The 18,412-nt window shown below is 34.5% G+C and overlaps 1 protein-coding gene across 1 annotated transcript in view; it reads right to left on the bottom strand.

Moving 5' to 3' along the window:
- The window catches only part of LOC145678381 (zinc transporter ZIP3-like), a 295,838-nt gene that overhangs the window by 39,624 nt on the left and 237,802 nt on the right, over nucleotides 1-18,412 (bottom strand). The window contains exon 2 of the mRNA XM_081748455.1: nucleotides 15,902-16,054. Coding sequence (XP_081604581.1) covers nucleotides 15,948-16,054 — 107 coding nt within the window. The 3' untranslated portion in view covers nucleotides 15,902-15,947. The remainder of the gene's footprint in view (nucleotides 1-15,901; nucleotides 16,055-18,412) is intronic.

Raw genomic sequence — 18,412 nt, 5'->3', positions numbered from 1 at the left:
ATAGTATGGAATGATATGTTGGCTACTAAAATTGTGTGGCACAGGTCAGCGTCACATTCCGTGCAAAATAGGCAAAAATAGGATCTAACGTACAATTAGGCATTTTTAGCCAAATAAAACTTGGTACTAGTGCTTTAATTTGTCATAAAACCTTCATATACGACTTCAGTTTTAATTCTGAGCTAAGGAAAAAAATAGGTTTTTACCTAAAGATCCGAAGTCTACTTATTATATCAGTACTGGCATCTCATCGCCCAAAAGTACAGCGGGGTCAACTTTAAACTCCATTATGATGTCATAAGTTTAGATGCCCAAGTGCCAAATAATGAACAACATTGAATACATTATTAAATAGTAATTTGTAACTATTAAAAATTCAGTGAATTATAAGATTATACTTTGATTTTTGCAAAATTTTGAGAGAATGAAAAAGTACGAGCACAATGACGGATTTGTCATTGTAGGAATATGTGATGATGCATACTAAGGAAGTATTACAAATTTACGAAATTCTTTTAGAACTTACCACTTAGAAATAAACAAAATAACTGTAACCGATTAGCTTACAAAAGGAATCCTGACGTGAAAACTTTTGAGTGCTTTACAAACAATTGTTCTCTTTAGTTTAACAATGTAATAAAGATTCAATAGTCACATTACCAAATCTAATAATTATTACTTTTGAACATAATTAATAGTAGTCTTGTACACTCCTAAAACACGATTGTGTAATTTTTAATATTCTTCATTTAAAAATGATGCTTGTCCAACTTTTTAAGTCTGGCTACGGCCTTGGGAGTCAATTTGTTACCCATTCTGAAAGAATAAGCTGCCAATTTAATTATTGGTTTAGATGAACTAATTAAGAATGAAGACCATTTCAAAATTACTGCTTACTTTACGGAGTAGTGTTTTGTGTTTTCCACAGTATCACATAAATAAATTATAACATTTCTGAATTTTATTAGAAATGAGGATGAGACTGATAAGCACCTAAGGGTTGAACATGTAATTCATAAGTTGCTACATAGATGTTAATATCACATTGTTTTATACGAGTACCAATAAGTTCGATTAACTCCAATATGCTTATCATAATTCCAAAATTCGGTATATTGGTGAAAGCTCTGTGCTATCCACCGTATAGCATACGACCCAGGTTCGATTCAGGTGAGATCACTTGTGACTTGAGCGTCGGTGCTGAAACTGACATTAAACTCATAATTACCTAACTAACCAATATTAATACTTGAAAATCCCTTGTATACGAAATTTTAAGGCTATATACCACAGTATCACGCAGGGTTGTTTTGTTTAAAACAAACTGTTTAAAACAAATGATTAAAACTTGTTTTAAACAATTGATTTTGTATACGTTTTAATCATTTTGTTTTAAACACGTGTATTTTTTAAGACTTGTTTTAAACACATCTTTATTTTTATTTTATTTTATTTTTTTTCAAAAAATCTGCCAAAGAAAGAAAATTCTCAAAAAGTGGTCCCCATTCAGAAAACCACACTGAGAAAAATTCCTTCTCCGGGCAGCGGTATATTGTACAAATATACGGAATCCTCTAGCTTACTACATAAATCAGTACGGAGCGTACGTTATCCGTATGCTACATAGGCACTGCCCTTAGATGTTACATCATGCCGTTGCATGATGTCTGATATCTAACAGTCTTCCTCATATTACATACATACATGTGTGTTACCTTCGTCAGTTATATGTTATATACGTCCATTTGTATGTGAGATCCTGACCGCCTATATTATTTCATTCAGAAAGTACGTATAGATGGAACACTTATACAGAAAGTGTTATAAAACATGCGTTTTCAATTATACGTTTGCTGTACGTTAAGTCCAAAAACTACAGAATTTACAAATGTAACATACGATTTTACGTACGCCACATACATGTTTTTCTCGGTGCATTTTGTTCCCATGTGAATGTTTTGATTTCTCGTGGTTACAGCAGGTCAATGTGGTGATCTACAACTTATTTTGTCTCTTTTTTCCCCTTATTTTAATATATATTGTATTGTTTAAATGCTTGTCAGTTAACTTGCGAGAAAGTGTCGTAGTCGAAGGTTGGACTACTTGCAGAACTGATATAAAAAAGTAAATAAAAAAATAACTGATATTAATAAATTTTTGTGTTCTATTCAGAAAACAAACAAAAGATTATTTGCTAAATTGCGGTTCTGAAAATTAAAATATCGCACGCATTCGTTGATACAGTACATGTTGGTTCTCAGTCCTCGTACAACTTGGAATTGTTTAACATGAGTTTTACGGGAAGAGAAAAGGACATCATTTGGAGCAAAGTTATTAAAGTAACTCAAACTCCATCAGATAAGAAAACGACCATACGAGCTTGTTCCAAAACGTGTAAGAAAGAAATGGTTGGTTTAATTCAAAGAATAAAGTATCATTATGAAAAATGCAATGCTGTGAAAAAACTGAAACCCAAATAGATGGTAGAAGTGTTAATCCGAAAATTGCTTCTGATGATTCTAAGATGATGTGGTTAAGATGCAATTGGAAACTTCAGGTAAGAAATAATTTTGTACCAACAATATCTTTTTTCATTATATTATGAAAAGTTTATTTCGTCCCTCTTTCCCACCTAAATTCTAAATTTTCTTAAAAGCTTTATACTTTGGCATAGCATATATGAAGGGATCAGGCGAGAAAGCGCAAGGTATGGCAGTCGCCCGCGTAACTAACCACTAAAGCGTGATACTTATAGTAACATCAGTGTCGAACGTCAATGTCTTGGGCAATTATATCTCAATTCGTTCGTCTGTCTGTATGTATGTACTACGCTACAGGGTGCAATTTTCGGTCTTTTAACATTAAATTTTGAGGGTAGAGGAACGAGACGTCGGAATTTGCTGTATAGATTTTGACTGTGATTCGACGTAAAATTTCAAAATTAGTTGTTCGGATGCCACTTTAAACAAAAAGTCCTGTCTCATATAGCCTTGCTACTGATGCAAGACTGTAATCAATCAAACTAAACAAACTAATTTTATGCGTATCGAAAAATCTTGGGTTGCAGGATAAATTTGGTTCCAAATCAGTTTTTATAAAATATTTTTAGATATGGGGCGTTCAGGGCACAAGGGATTCAAGTCCATTTTCAGAAAGGTTAACTTTTGCCCAGCAAACGTAATATCTTCGTAGCTAAGGGACTAAATAAATGAAACAGAAACCACGTGAAAGGGTATGGACTAGAGTTACATAGGATAACCGTTAGACAAGGGCATTGATGGAATGGGGAAGGAGGGCTAATTTCCTCCCTCCTTGCTCATAAATTTAAGATATTAACATCATATTGTGTACGCTGCAGCATGGGAATGATTAACAAGTCAAGCTCCGAATGTCATAGTCAATGATGCATAATTACGTTAAATAAATGCAGGGTGTGTCCAAAAGAATACACCGACGGAAAACGTCATATTTTCACAACCACAAATCCGAGATGAAAGAAAGAGAAACTACATGACAAGATGCAATCTAGAATTTTATATAATTGCCGCTAGAGAGGGGAGTTCGTTTAGAGGTAATCCACCCTACCCTAAATTCCAGATTTTGGGGGCTGTAATGCAGATTTAAAAACCTTTTGCTGAGCAAAGTCCAACATAAAGAATTTGAAATTCTTACACCGAACAAATACGGATTTTGATCACTTGTAATCCATTTGCATTGGCCGTAAGGAGCTATAGGCCTATATTGCTCTCTTGAATATTTTTTGGTCCAAGGATTCCAAAGGTGACTCTACTTTTGAGTTTCGCACCTGCTTTAAGTATATTTGTTTTATCTTGGCACACTTCCGCCTAAAAGATGAATCTGTCTCCAACGCATTCTTGCCATGCCGCAGTTAACTTACACTTGTTCGCGTGTGGCAACTAAGCACTTCAAATAGCCGCCAAACAGCAATGGCCTCATTTGATGAGATGTCTGACAACTAACGTCACCTACACGACAAAGCCGATAAGACGCCTATTGGATTAAAACGTTCACATGAGTGCTAGCAGAAAGTACTTTTAAAGCCAACCAAGTGCACTGGTGGGAAAAAGATAAAACAAACGTACTCTAAAATTCTGTTGGGCTTAGGCTCGGTTCAGACGTGCAGAAAAGTCTGTTGCGGGCCCGCAACAGACTCGCAGCAGACTCGTGCGGGCGTCAAAGATCAACCAGTTCAGACGTGCAGAAAAGTCTGCTGCGGGCCCGCAGCAGACTCGTGCGGGCGTCTCAGCCCAACCACTTCACATAGACATAGAAAACAGCTCATTTTATTTTCAGCTGCAGTTGAAGATGGAAATTGAAAAAAAAAAAAAAAAAACTTGCTGTTTTTGTATGCTTAGCCAGTAAAATCCTAAGGAAGAAACAGAGACGATAGGCCTACTGGGTTCATCCGTACGTAAGCTCACGACTGCTTAAAGGTGAATTTTCTTCCATGTTTATTGATTTGCGCAATGACTAAGAAAAGTCCTTTAATTATTTTCGCATGAGCATCACTACATTTGATGAACTCTTATCGAAAATAAGTGATAAAATTAAAGCAGAAGATACTTTCATGAGACTTGCGATACTACCATTGAAATGTTGGTTGTTACCTTAATGAGTTGATTTTGAGTTTAACGTTCCGTTCAGCAGCGGGGCTATATGAGACGTGGACCTACTGATTAACGTGGAATCCGAACCACATGAGCTCCCGGCGAGAATCGAACCCGCGCCAGAAGATTCCTCACTTGATTTGAATGCAAAGGTTTCAATCACTATATAGAAGAAACCATATTTTTTTAAAAAAATATATATCAGCTGTAGGGAAGAATAGAACTCCTTGATTTGAAGCTCAGCGACTTTCCCCTACTCCATGGCACCTCCGTCAAGATTCACTGGACGGAAGTATAATCTACTTACCTGTGTCTGGGAAGAACACATTGGAATACTTGCAAGTAGCATTCTTGAACGAAAGTCTACAGTCATGTAAAAGCAGACAATACGAAAAACTAAACCTCCCTTTTAGTTTAGCACTCTATCACTTTTCTCATTAGTTCTTTCTCACATCAATAGTAAACATAAGAAACGATGCACGTTTTACTTTACTGTTATTATTCAATACAATATTTTACAATTTAGGTAAGGTTATAGAGCTTTTATCGTTTCTGTTCTCTCTTTATCTTCAACTTTTAGATCTATTCCGGACTTTATAGTAAGTAATACATAGTAACAAACTATAACAGTCCCAGTGTGACATTGCACGGTACCAAATGCACATAAATAAATTCCCACGTTAGTGGTTTTGCATATCCAGACTCTTAGCTATGAAAACATTTACGATCACTCCAATCCCAATCATTTTACAGATTCAACCTGTTGTATATAAGTTATTAGGACGTAAAATTGAATGTAATTTATACGAAAAAGACTTTTAAACATTGCAAGACTTCTAACGTTCAAATATTCACCACAAACTCATAGTCATACCGTCATAAACAAAAGCGAGTGTGGAGCAGAAAACTACTTTGCACAAAAGTCAAAAGAGGCTCTGTGAAGGCATATAAAATAGTCGAGCAGTTTGGGTCAATAGTCTAGTAATCAGTTTATGTGTTCAAATCCTGTAGGGAGTATTTTTTCAGTGTGTTAGTATTTTCACCAGAGGACTGGGAATATTTCTTTGAATAAGTCTTTGGTAATTACTTTCCTTTCACATTGGATTAGAACGGAACATTATACGAATTGCAAATCTAAAATCCATATCTGAAAACAAAATATTAAGTATGTTCAATATTTCATTATTATCCTTTGATTTGTAATGAACTATTTATAAGCATTGGTGATTTCAGAAGATTCTTCCTAGGGGATTGTCAATATATGAAGGACGGAAAACACCAAAACACTGTTAGTGCACTTTGAGCATGGTCGAAGATATGGTCCCGAAGGGGGAATTTTTTTTTACGTCGAAACGATCTCAAATTCTCCCTCAGGTCACCCCTGAAATCATCACTAAAAGGTTTTCTTAACAAATAGAATATTATATTTATTTCTAGGTCCACGTTTTGAAACGGCAATATAACTTAAAGAGAATTATAATACGTAAAAGAATAAAGACTTATAGAAGTAAGGAAGTAAATATTATCGTGTAAGTTATCGATTACTAGTCTCATTAACCCTTTCCGGTACCCGGCTTTTTGGGCTATTTTTTAGACATTCAGTCAAGCAGCTACTGCATCGTCACTATTTATCCTAGGATCATGGTTCATACCTCATTCTCTTCAGAATGGAGCTGGCTTTCAAATGGTACCACTTGCATGCTCATACCATATACAGAAGCGGGAAAAATGATGTCAAAGGGAAAATTTCGGAGATAATTTATTTCTCGCACTTTGAGCCCCTCTGGAGCTGCCCTGTGTAGACGTAGCCATCTGAAAAAAATCTGATAAATAGTACTTGGTATACTGAATTTGTGTGCCAAATTTCAAGTTTATATCTTGAATACTAAGGGCGGGAGAAATTTTATCAGGAATTCCCACCATGCCCCAAATTACCGTAAAACACCATGATCTCAGGTAAAAAAAATTCCTGAGACATCCCTAATTACCCTAGGGTCATGTTTCGCCCATCATTCTCTTGAGCTTAGAACTGCCTTTCAGGCGGTATGACTCACGTGTCTCCATCATGTATCTAAGGCTGGAAAATCCCGAAAAAAGGGATTTTTTGGGTCTAAATATCCTTTTTTTAAAATTTTAACCCCTCTGGACCCCACTGTTTTAACGCAGAGATCTGAAACAAATCTGATAAATACTACTAGGTGGGCTGAATGTTTATGCACAATTCAAATTTTCCAGGTGCAAAAGTAAGCCCGCCCAAAAAATATATAACGACAATGTCCCATATTCCCGTATACAGAGGGAAATTTTTAAACATTCCCTGAGACATTTATAATTACCCTAGGATCATGGTTTGCACACAATTCTCTTCAGAATAGAACTGCCTTTCAGGCGGTACCATTCACTTGTCTCCGTCATATATCTAAGGCGGGAAAATCGCGAAGAAAGGGATTTTTTGGTAAAATATCTCTTTTTAAAACTTTTTGCCCCTCTGGATCCCCCCCTGTTTTAACGCAGAAATCTGGAAAAAAATCTGGTAAATACTACTCGGTGGACTAAATGTTTGTGCAAAATTTCAATCTTCTACGTGCAAAAGTAAGCCCGCCAAAAAATAATGAACATAGACCGGCCCCGCAATAGTAAAAGAAAATATATATTTTAGAATTATGACGTCATCATCTATGTCTCGACGCAGGAAGGTGTGAAACCATACGTAAGGTCTTCTACAATGCCTCTGGACTTGGAAAAAAAAACCGGACGAAAAAGCTGAAATAGAAGAGTTATAACGCAATGTACCATGAAACACCCCGTATGGCACAAATTGTACCATGGGATTCCCAAAGAGTTAAAACTCGAATATTCATGTGGATTGCACTTTAAAGTAAATCCTTTCTCTATATATTACTAGAAAGGCATGTTTGACTCCAATTACTTAGTCAGTATTTTTAATAATATATTATTTTTTATTGTAATACTTTTACTATTTAATGTTGTATACACTTCATTTCCCAAAGCAAACTCGCAAATGTATAGTGGACTAGTGAATATTATCAAATAAATTATTATTTAGTTTACGTAAATGCTGCATTGTCTCATTTTAAACTTCGCACTTTGACTAATAATAATAATAATAATAATAATAATAATAATAATAATAATAATAATAATAATAATAATAATAATAATAATAATAATAATAATAATAATAATAATATCATAGTCGTATCTTTATCATAATTTCTGGCTTAATCAATAAATCAATTCTACGTCGTCTCTATTCGAAGTTCTATTTAATCGAATGTGATAGAAGAGAAAGAGAACACAAAGAGAAACTTCGAGAACAGGTAAAAGAAAAACCTTTATTTGGTGGGACTCAAACAAACCTTTAAGAGTGATCTACGCGCAAGCGCTTTAGACCACTTTCTTCTGCTCATTATAGTAACTGATTCACCGAACGTATCACACAAGGAGAAAGCATACTTTGGTAAATGAACTTCGGGGCAGTTTTTTGCAAGGTGATAGTGCACATTTAAAGTGTTCGTATTACAAACTGGAAGAGCGCACTGGCCTAATATAGCAGAGAAAAAGCGTCTTAAAGTTTTCGACTCGCCGTATATTTCGTACGTTGTGCAAATTCATCAAGTGACTGCGTAGCACAATCAGTAGCATTTCTGACTCACGTGCCAAGGGTTCCGGATTCTATTCCCCTGGAGTCAACTTTTTTTGTTTTTGCTTGAACTAATAAAGTAGCCACTTGTAGCTACAAGTAAAATGTTAATTCACCATATGTTTATAATGAATTAAAACAATAGAAATATTCAAATCAGTTGTAAAATCTTTCAATGTTCCACTTAACTAGCAACGAAATGTAATTCATTTCGTAAATATATTGATATCACGAGTTATATGATGGTTACCACTGTCGTTGTGTAAAAATGGTCTTGACGCTTCGTGTCTACATCTGTTGACACTGTGAGAATTAGAAGGGGGATGAGAAGGAAATCCCTTTTGGTAATACTGGATGTTACTATACCCAAAGATTTCCCACTTATTCCCCTTGCAATAAGCGGCGAAAATCTGTTTCCAATATTGGGGGGAGGACGGGTAAGGCTGTTCCCATATTTTTAAAAAGCGTTTTTCAAAATATTTATGAAGTTGAAAAACAGTACTCTGGAAGATTATGGGAACAAAGTTGTCTTTAAAATTGGGAACTGTGCAGATTTGAGGCTTATTCTGGAGGGATATTAATTTCATCTCATTTTTCTTTGTGGCAATCGGACACAAATAGTCACATTTTTCCCCAAAACTCACATTTCAAGTTGGATGATTAGGAGGACAGTCGCTCAGTTTCAAGATTGGAGGGGACATGTCCCCCTCATCCTCCCGTGCCATTTGCGCCAGTGCTTATAATACACACACTGTCAACTGATGTAGGCACGAAGCGTCAAGAACATTTTTTACACAACGACTGTGGTAACCATCATATAACTCGTGATATCAAAATATTTACGAAGTAGGTTACATTTCGTTGCTAGTTAACATGGAACATTGAAAGATTTTACAACTGATTTGAATATTTCTATTGTTTTAATTCATTATAAACATATGGTGAATTAACATTTTACTTGTAGCTACAAGTGGCTACTTTATTAGTTCAAGCAAAAACAAAAAAAGTTGACTCCAGGGGAATAGAATCCGGAACCCTTGGCACGTGAGTCAGAAATGCTACTGATTGTGCTACGCAGTCACTTGATGAATTTGCACAACGTACGAAATATACGGCGAGTCGAAAACTTTAAGACGCTTTTTCTCTGCTGTATTAGGCCATTCCGCTCTCCCAGTTTGTAATATGAACACTTTAAATGTGCACTATCACCTAGCAAAAAACTGCCCCGAAGTTCATTTACCAAAGTCTGCTTTCTCCTTGTCAGTAACTTGTCTCTATTTTCTACTCGGTATACACGTTTTAGTTATTTTCAGTAACGTTGAACGACAGGGACACGAACACAAAAACATTGAGGACAGTTAAAATTCCAAATTTTCTACCAGCAGGAATCGGACCGGAACGCCGTATACCAAAGGCACACATGCTAGTCACTATACCGGCGGGGAGAGCAAATAAAATGTATTTTGTAGTGTCTGAAGTTTAAGCCTATTTCATCCTGATGTAGTATGTCTATTGATCGTATGTTTACATTCACCGTATTTGTTACTTTGAGGAATGATGTAAGTTATTGATATAGGTTCTATTACATATTCGTCCATAAATATTATATAAATTATCAGAATTATTCATGATTTGTTATGGAAATTCACTGGTGCGTGCATAATAAAAATAACTTTGTATACTGTTAGTATATATATATATATATATATATATATATATATATATATATATATATATATATATATATATATATATATACTGTATATATATATACTGTACATATATATATAACGCATCAGATGAAATGCGTGGGACAGGGGGTTAATATAAATAAAAGCGTGGGAGACCCGGGTTCGACTCCCGGTGGAAGCCCATGTGGTTCGCATTCCACGTTAATCAGCAGGTCCACGTCTCACATAGCCTCGCTTCTGAAAGGACGTTAAACTAAAAAATCAACTCAAGTCAACTCAAGTAAAGTTAAAAGAATGAGAAAGTTTTCAAATGTTTTGGCGTATTCAATTCTACATTAAATAAAACTACATATGTGATAATGGAAGCATAGTCAGAAATACAGTTTCCAATAGAGCAAACATCGAGGAAGGTTTGCCTCATTATAAATGTACCTATTGAAAGTAGTTGAAAAAAATGCATAATGCAGAAATGTTATTTTATCGCGTGTGAACTTGAGGCTTCTGGCATGGGATTTTTCATCCATGTATTGTGTGCTAATGTAATTCGTGATTTAAAAAGGCTTTTAAAAAATATTAAGGAGTGAGGCAGACTCGAACTGCCGCGCAGAAGACATGTAATTTACTAACTCTCCTCGCAACCAACTCGGCCAAACACTTAGGTTACACTGTTCACCTTTTTTTTCACTGTTCACATTACCGAGTCGGGTTTTCTAACGAGAATTATTATGTTGCAACTTAATTTGAAGGTAAAATCCTGACTTAATTAGTATTTAAGGACTTTGAAGTACTATATGCATTAAAATTAAAACAGAAATATTGTGAAATCTCGGTTTCAAATTTCATGTCTACCTTGATTCCAAATTCCTGTGCTATCATTTCTTTGTTCAGCCAATGTTTGTAGGACCCGAAAGTTGTTATTGATTTCTATTTTTCGTTTATATCATCTTTATTTCCACCATTTTTGCATAAAATTTTAAACAAATATTAGCTTCTAACTTTTTTCTTCCGTGAACAGACAAAGAAAAAGTAATGCATTACGAAAACAAAGTTATTGCGTATAAATGTAAGTTACAGTATACGCGCCATTGTTTTTGAACATGGTGGTACCTGTCTTTTTCTTCTGACTCTCCACCATCTTGAGTTCAATTTAACGCTTCTAGATCATGGTGGTCTCTTAGATGCTTACATCGCGTCGAAAGTTTTCTTACATATCCACCTAAAGGAACATTTTACGAAAAGGGTGGATATACAAGCAAGAGTTAGAAAGGTGAGAGTTAAATATTATATCCCCTCCAGGGGACACTAGTATTCAAAGAGTTAAGGTGACATCCGATCTACTATTTCGGTTTTATGCAAAGTTTTGTACTTCCACTAGGGTTTGAATTTGCTACTATGAGTACTGAAAGAGGACGTTCTAACCTTGAGGCTAACCTTGAGGCATCCTTCTAGAAAATATGCATCTTAAAAGGAATAATCCAGGAAGAGTAAGTTCTATTGAAATGTGAATCTGTTTTGTTCTTATATATGCAATTTAGTTTAATGGGCATAATTCAAAACGAAATACAACAAACTGCATTAGAAATTGATACTTTCTTTGCGCTGGTATTTTTTTTATGGGCTAGATCATATGTATACTTGTTACTACAATCAATGTTGTTTCGTTGTTCCCTGGTGTGATATGTATCCTTCACTTTAACGAAATAAATGGTGTTTCTTATTATTTTTAATTAGACAAAAAACAATTTCAAAATTATATGCATTTTTACTTTGATCCACAAAGAACTATAAGTATGATTTTCAAACAAATTTTGTTTTACTTACAGTTTGCGCAGTAGTAACAGTTTCATTAAATTTTATATTTGAAAATTCCTGAACTTAATTTCTTTTCGTTCTATCATACATAATTCACTTCTAAATTACATTAATATATATTGGAAGTTATTTACAGTGAAAGTGTAATTACATATATCCGGTATTATTAAAGAATCGCGGTCACATCACGTACAGGTTACTAGGCCATATTTTATACACATACAAATGATCAATTATGTAATTGACAAGTTTTTCATAATTAAGGGTGACATGAACTCATTGCGGATGGACTTTCTATCCACCGTCTTACCCACATAGTTTTGGTATTATTTCTCCTTAAATTGAATTTAGATAGAAAAATGTTATGAAGAAAAGTTGCCCTCTCCTTAGCGTTTAAAATGAATATTTCACATATAACTTTTAATTAGTACTCTAGTTCGCATAGAACGGTTCAGCTCATAATGCTTTATTAAAACAAACGTGCGTTTCTACTATTAGAATCACTTATATTTTGGGTGTCTATGACATGAGCTCCCGGCAGGAATCAAACCTGGGTCTCCCACACCAAAGGCGCGTACGCTAATCGCTTAGCCACGAAGGAGATGAAACGAATTGTTTGATATTTTTGCATTAGGCGATTTTTATGTTCTTGACACACATTGTTAGTATTGGTATGTGTTTTGTTGGATCATTTCCAAGACGGATGTAGTTATTGTTTTGTGTTTTTCTAACATTTTGTTCCTGTATATTCCTTTTTCATAATGACAATACAGTTTCATTTATCAGCGCTACTGTAGAATAGTCCATTGTCGTTTAACTACCGTTTAAATTGCTTGAGAGATTTGGGGAGACGGTTTGGCACGTTTGCTGGTTTTGTGTAGTTTTCTGTGAGAACTCTGAAATTTAATTGCACATTGTGTTATAAAGTCTTGTCTTTCTTCTGTGTTAGGTAATAATTCTGATGCACTTTCCACAAATGTTAGAATGTCAGTAATTAGATTTTTTTTTGTTCTGGAGCAAATTTTATGCAAAAATCTAATATTAAATATATATATATATTTATATATTGAAAACTCTACTGATGAAACATTTAGTATCGAAATTGTATCATTGATTTCGTTTTGTAATAACCGAAACTTTTTGTTACTTGTAAACTCAAATTCTTTTGTACTATACTCTAATATAAAGAACTTTTTCATTAACACTTCCATCTTCTTGTGTTCAAGTTTTTGTAACTATTGAATGGCACAAGTTGCAAGGAAATTTAGTATTTTATGTAGAATTTCATTGCAAAATTTAAACCAAAGGTAATAGCACTTCTTGTTAAAATATTTGATATCTTTGTTTTTAGTTGAGATTAATTTCTGCAGAACTTTCTTCTGTTGTTTCTGAACAGTTGAACGAACTGTATTCGGCAGAGACTTGATCCCTTCCAAACTAAAAAAAAAAAAAAAAAAAACCTTCCAAAGGAATCTTTTTATGAAGAGTAGTTCTAGAACAGCTCTTGTTTGTGTTTTGTTGTTTCCTATAGACGCTATAGTCTTTTGATTTCTTGTAACAGTTCATTAATATTGAGCGGGCGTGAGAGGACAGACATTATGATTTCTTTACTGTTATATTGTATCCCCGTTATTTTTTTTAAAATTATTATCATGCCTGTCCTCTCAAGTCCGTTCAATATTAACGAACTGTCACAAGAAACCGAACGACTATTTGTTTATGGGAAACAACGCAACACAAACTAACAGGAGCTGTTCTAGACATACTCTTCTTAAAAAGATGCATCTGGAAGAACTTAATACCACGATGTCCTCAATAGAGAGGGATAAAGTCTCTGCCAAATATACGTAGTTTGTTTAACTGCTCAGAAACAACAGAAGAAAGTTCTGCAGGAAATAATCTCAACCAAACTGAAAAATATCAGATAATTTAACAAGAGCTATGATCTTTGGTTTAAAATTTGCAGTGAAATACCACATAAAATACTAAACTTCCTTGCATCTCGAGTTATTCAAAAGTTACAAAAACTTGAAGATAACAAAACGCAAGTATTAAAGGAGAAATTCATTAGATTAGGGAGCAGAAAAAAATATACAAGAAACAGTTTCGGTTATTACAAAACAAAATCAATGATACAGTTTTGGTATTAAATCTTTCACCAGTAGAACTTCCAGAAAAGTTTTAAAAAATATTAGATTAGACCATAAAATTAACTCCGAAACAAGAAAAATTTCCAATTATTGATATTTTAACGTTTGTGAAAAATGCATCAGAACTCTACCTAACACAGGTGAAAGATAAAGACTTCGAAACACAATGTGCAATGAAATTCCACACTTCACACAGAAACTACACAAACCAAACAAACATGCAAACCGTTCCACAAAATTTCTCAAGCAATTCAAACGCTGGTTAAACGACAATGGACTATTGTACACTAGCGCCGATAAAGGAAATTGTGTTTTCTTAATGTAATGTACGACAACAAAATGTTAGAAAAACTCAGAATTAATAATTACATCCGTCTTGAAAATGATCCAACAAATACATACACAACACTAACATTATCTGTCAAGAACATAGAAGTCGCCTAATTTCAAAACATCAAACAATTTCTTTCGCCTTTGCCCTCTTAAAGATTTATGGAACAGATATTCCATTAAGACCTATAATTGCAATTTACACACATCCATCCTACAACTTAGCAGAGTGGTTATTAAAGTGGTTTCAAATAAATGGATTCGATGGATCCTGAGGCGAATATTCGGGCTCATGAAGATTGAAAATGAGGAATGACATGAATTTTACAATGAGGAACTTAATGAATAACTTATACCATTTACCAACATCGTTAGTTTTTTTTTTTTTAAGTCTAGAAGGCTCAAGTAGAAAGGTCAGTAACCAGCATTGAAGGAAGTGGTAGAAATTTTAACTGGAAACTCAATTGGAAAAAGAACGTTAGGAATACCTAGGCAGATAGGAAGGTAATATTAAGATGAGTCTTGCAGAAACAAGTAGAAACTTAATCCAGTTGGCTAAGGACGGAGTCAATGTAGAGGTTTTGTGAATGCAGCATTGAACCTTCGGGTTCTGTAGACTATAGTGTTAATTAGTTAAGTGAAATTCGCCTAAAATAAGACTAAAAGTATGCTTTTATATCAATTAGGCCTAAATACGATAAAATAGGTAACTAAAGCTAAAATACGGTAGAAATATGTATTTATATGACGAAACAGTATATAAATCAAGTTTTGTTCAAGTAAAAGAACAAAAGAAATAATACCTAGGTAAGAAAGTGATTTTTTAGTGTTACTTGCAGTACTTACGTAGAAAATTCTCTGCTGGTATAAATATTCCAATTGACCAAAGAATTGTACAATTTCATGGTTTAATTCTCCCTATAGATAAAATTATAGAACTTTTCACGTATAGGTGAAAGATTTTCTTTTTCTTAATAACAAGGCAAAATAATCTATTTCGGAGACGAAATGCTGTATCAGGATAATAAAATTCAAACATATAAATTTTGAAGCTCCAACATGTGCTATTTGAAAAAATTTAGTATTTACAGTTAGTCTTTTAATTTTGCCCGCAGCCATATTTGGAAAGAGAAAAATCAAAATCTCATTAAATTGACCATCAAATGCAGACTGCTATTTCTTAAAGTAGCACGAAGTAAGAAAAAAGCAGGGAAAGCCGTTATTTGACAAGTATTTAATTGTTTCAAGTAATTTCAAATATTTTCAAGTATATTGTGGCACGTTCTTATCACATAGTATATTTCGACAAATAAAGTACTTTTATTTTTTAAGTAATTTTCAAAAATTACACCCTAATTTCTTTCACGTCATTCAAATAACTTATAGATGCAACGGCAAATGTTGTATCATTACACATAACAATAAAAAGTTCGTTTTATATCAGGAACAGTTATACAATTGATATGACATGATGTCAGAATAACGGACTCGTCTCAGTAGTGATTACTCAAAACATTTCCATTGGTGGCAGGCACTTTACACACGAAGACAGAAAAGAATGATAAACAAATAAGAGAAGATTGTTAACGTTCTGTGAGGTCAGTCGCTTGTTTTTAACTGACTCACCTGCTGCTTAAATGTTGACTCTTCCAATTAGACGACGTGGACGGAATTATGTAAGAGGTAGCTGATGTGACGATTGACTACCTGCCGCAGACTCTTCGCTGTGGTGAAGAGAATGGTGGCCTTCTTCCTCGCCTTTGCCATGATCATGACTTCCTGTTGAAAATAGAAGAAAAATATTACATTGTCCATCATCGGAATAATGATACACGTGTTTAATGTTTTATTTGTAAATGTTAAATGTTTTATAACTATATTTTCGGACAACTGAGAAGTTCATTTGTTATTGCAACAACAAATTATTATTATTTATTACTTGTTCACAACATAAATGTTCTAATTAGGGTTCCACCACAGCATGGTGTCTCCTCAAGTTGCGGATTAAGAAGGTCTCTAGATATGGAGGTTAGCATCGAATATATTGAATAAAGCAGTCGCCGACAGACAACAAAGGGTGGTCCTCCAGCTCGAGGATTTGACGTGAGACGAACAACTTTATCCTGTAAAAAAAGACACTTGTTCAGAAATATTCACAGAAGCCTCGGACCAGGACTGATAACTTGGCAGGATATAAGAAAAGTAAAATAGATTTGGGATTTGGATTATGGAATAAAACAAACTGTTATAGGGCAGGAACGTTAAACTCTGTAACCAGTGAATTAGAGGGAGCTAGTAGGAGTTCAGGAAGTTAGGTGGGAAGGAAATCAGTAGTGAAATCCGAAAAATCACCAACTTGGAAAAGAATTTTTCGTTCACAAATAATATAAGCAATTAAACGGCATGAATATTTCAGTGATAGACTTTAATTCATTACTCTTCAGCATGGATGTTGTGATATTATTGTTCTCCTTTAGCCTAACCGTGATATTATTGTTCTGAATGTACATGCCCAACAGAAGATATGGATGACGATATAAAGGACAGGTTTTACGAAAAAGTAGAGCTGGTATTCGACCAACTCTTGAGATACCATATGAAAATTCTATTAGGGAATTTCAATGCGAAGATAGGACGAGGAGATATTTTCGAACCGATTATAGGGAATCAAAGTATGCGTAAGGAAAGTAATGACAACGGCGTTAGACGTGTGAATTTTGCAACATGTAAAAGCATTATCGTGAAGAGTAAAATATTCCCACATCACGACGTTAATAAATATACTTAGACCTCACCAGATGGAAAAACATATAATCAAATTGGTCACGTTTTAGTATAGAGTGTAGCATAATTGATGTCCGGTCGTTGAGAAGAGCTGATTGACATTGATCACTACCTGGTAGCAGCGATAGTAAGATTATTCAGATTATGGCTGAATAAAGGAAAGCTTCAACATCTGAAAGCGGAGATATAATTTAAAGATACCAGAGGAAAGCCAGGCGAACGAGGAAAACTAGATTGAAATATCTAACAGATTTTCGGTTTTAGAAGGTTCGGAAGACACTAGTGTTGAGGATACTTGGACTGAAATTAGGAAAAACATTAAAATTTCCGCAAAAGGAAAATTGGGACACGCGGAAATACGAGGGGCATGATAAAAGATTTTTAGATATTCTTTGAAAAATCATTCATTTATAATTTCCTCATCATTTATCATTACCTTTTATAATTTCTCAGTCCCCATAAGCATGAATACGGTTTGGCATCCTTAACAACCATGATCAAACATTTTTAAAAAGTTGTTCTTTTTTGAAATATCTGAAATACCATTATTGCACACTGTGATAGCCTCTTCACTTATTTGAAAGCGACGCTCTCGAAGTTTTTTTTTTTTTTAAGTTTAGAGAAGAAAAAAAATTACACAGAGCTAAATCCGCAGAGAATACGGACTCCAAAGTTTTCGCTGCTGTGTGTGGTCGTGCAATTTCGTCATGAAAAAGAAAGTCAGACAGTGCAGACTTTCGGTGGACAGGTCACCAAGCTTCAAAGGCATTCATAAGGCAAAAAGTAACATATCACTCTGTTGTCAGTTTGTGTCGATTATCTAACTGTATAGTTGCTACATGGCCGGTCTTAGAAAGAAAAGCCTCCACCATAACTTTACCTGTATTCTGTGCTCGTTTTATTTTCGAAGATGGAGTTTCATTTTGAAAGCACCATACCGTCGAATGATGTTTTGTTTCTTGGTTACAGTTATAAATCTATGTTTCGTCACCTGTGATAATATTATAAAATATTACTTTGCCCCTGCGAAAATCTTCTAACATGTAAATATATAACGGGACCATCCCACGATGTCATCGTTTAGCTCGGCGTAAGCACATATGGAACCCAGTGATTATAACACTTGAAAATGCCTAGATAATCTTTTTATTATGGACTGAGATGCAGTTCATCCAATCTTCAAGGTTGACTGAATTTCCTCGTACGTGATTTGGCGCTCCTCCTGTACAAAATATCATCCGTAACTGTGGTGCTAGAACGCCCACAGTGAAGCTTATCTATAAGATCATGGCACTGATCTTGCATTAAAACTTTTATTGCACGACAATCATGTCGCTCGACGATCGTTCATCG

This window comes from Thermobia domestica, chromosome 2 (genome assembly GCF_964235325.1).
Source record: "Thermobia domestica chromosome 2, izTheDome1.hap1.1, whole genome shotgun sequence".
In the NCBI taxonomy this organism is placed as follows: Eukaryota; Metazoa; Arthropoda; class Insecta; order Zygentoma; family Lepismatidae; genus Thermobia; species Thermobia domestica.
Note: the sequence above shows the minus strand (reverse complement) of the source record. Positions and strands in the feature narration are given on the sequence as shown.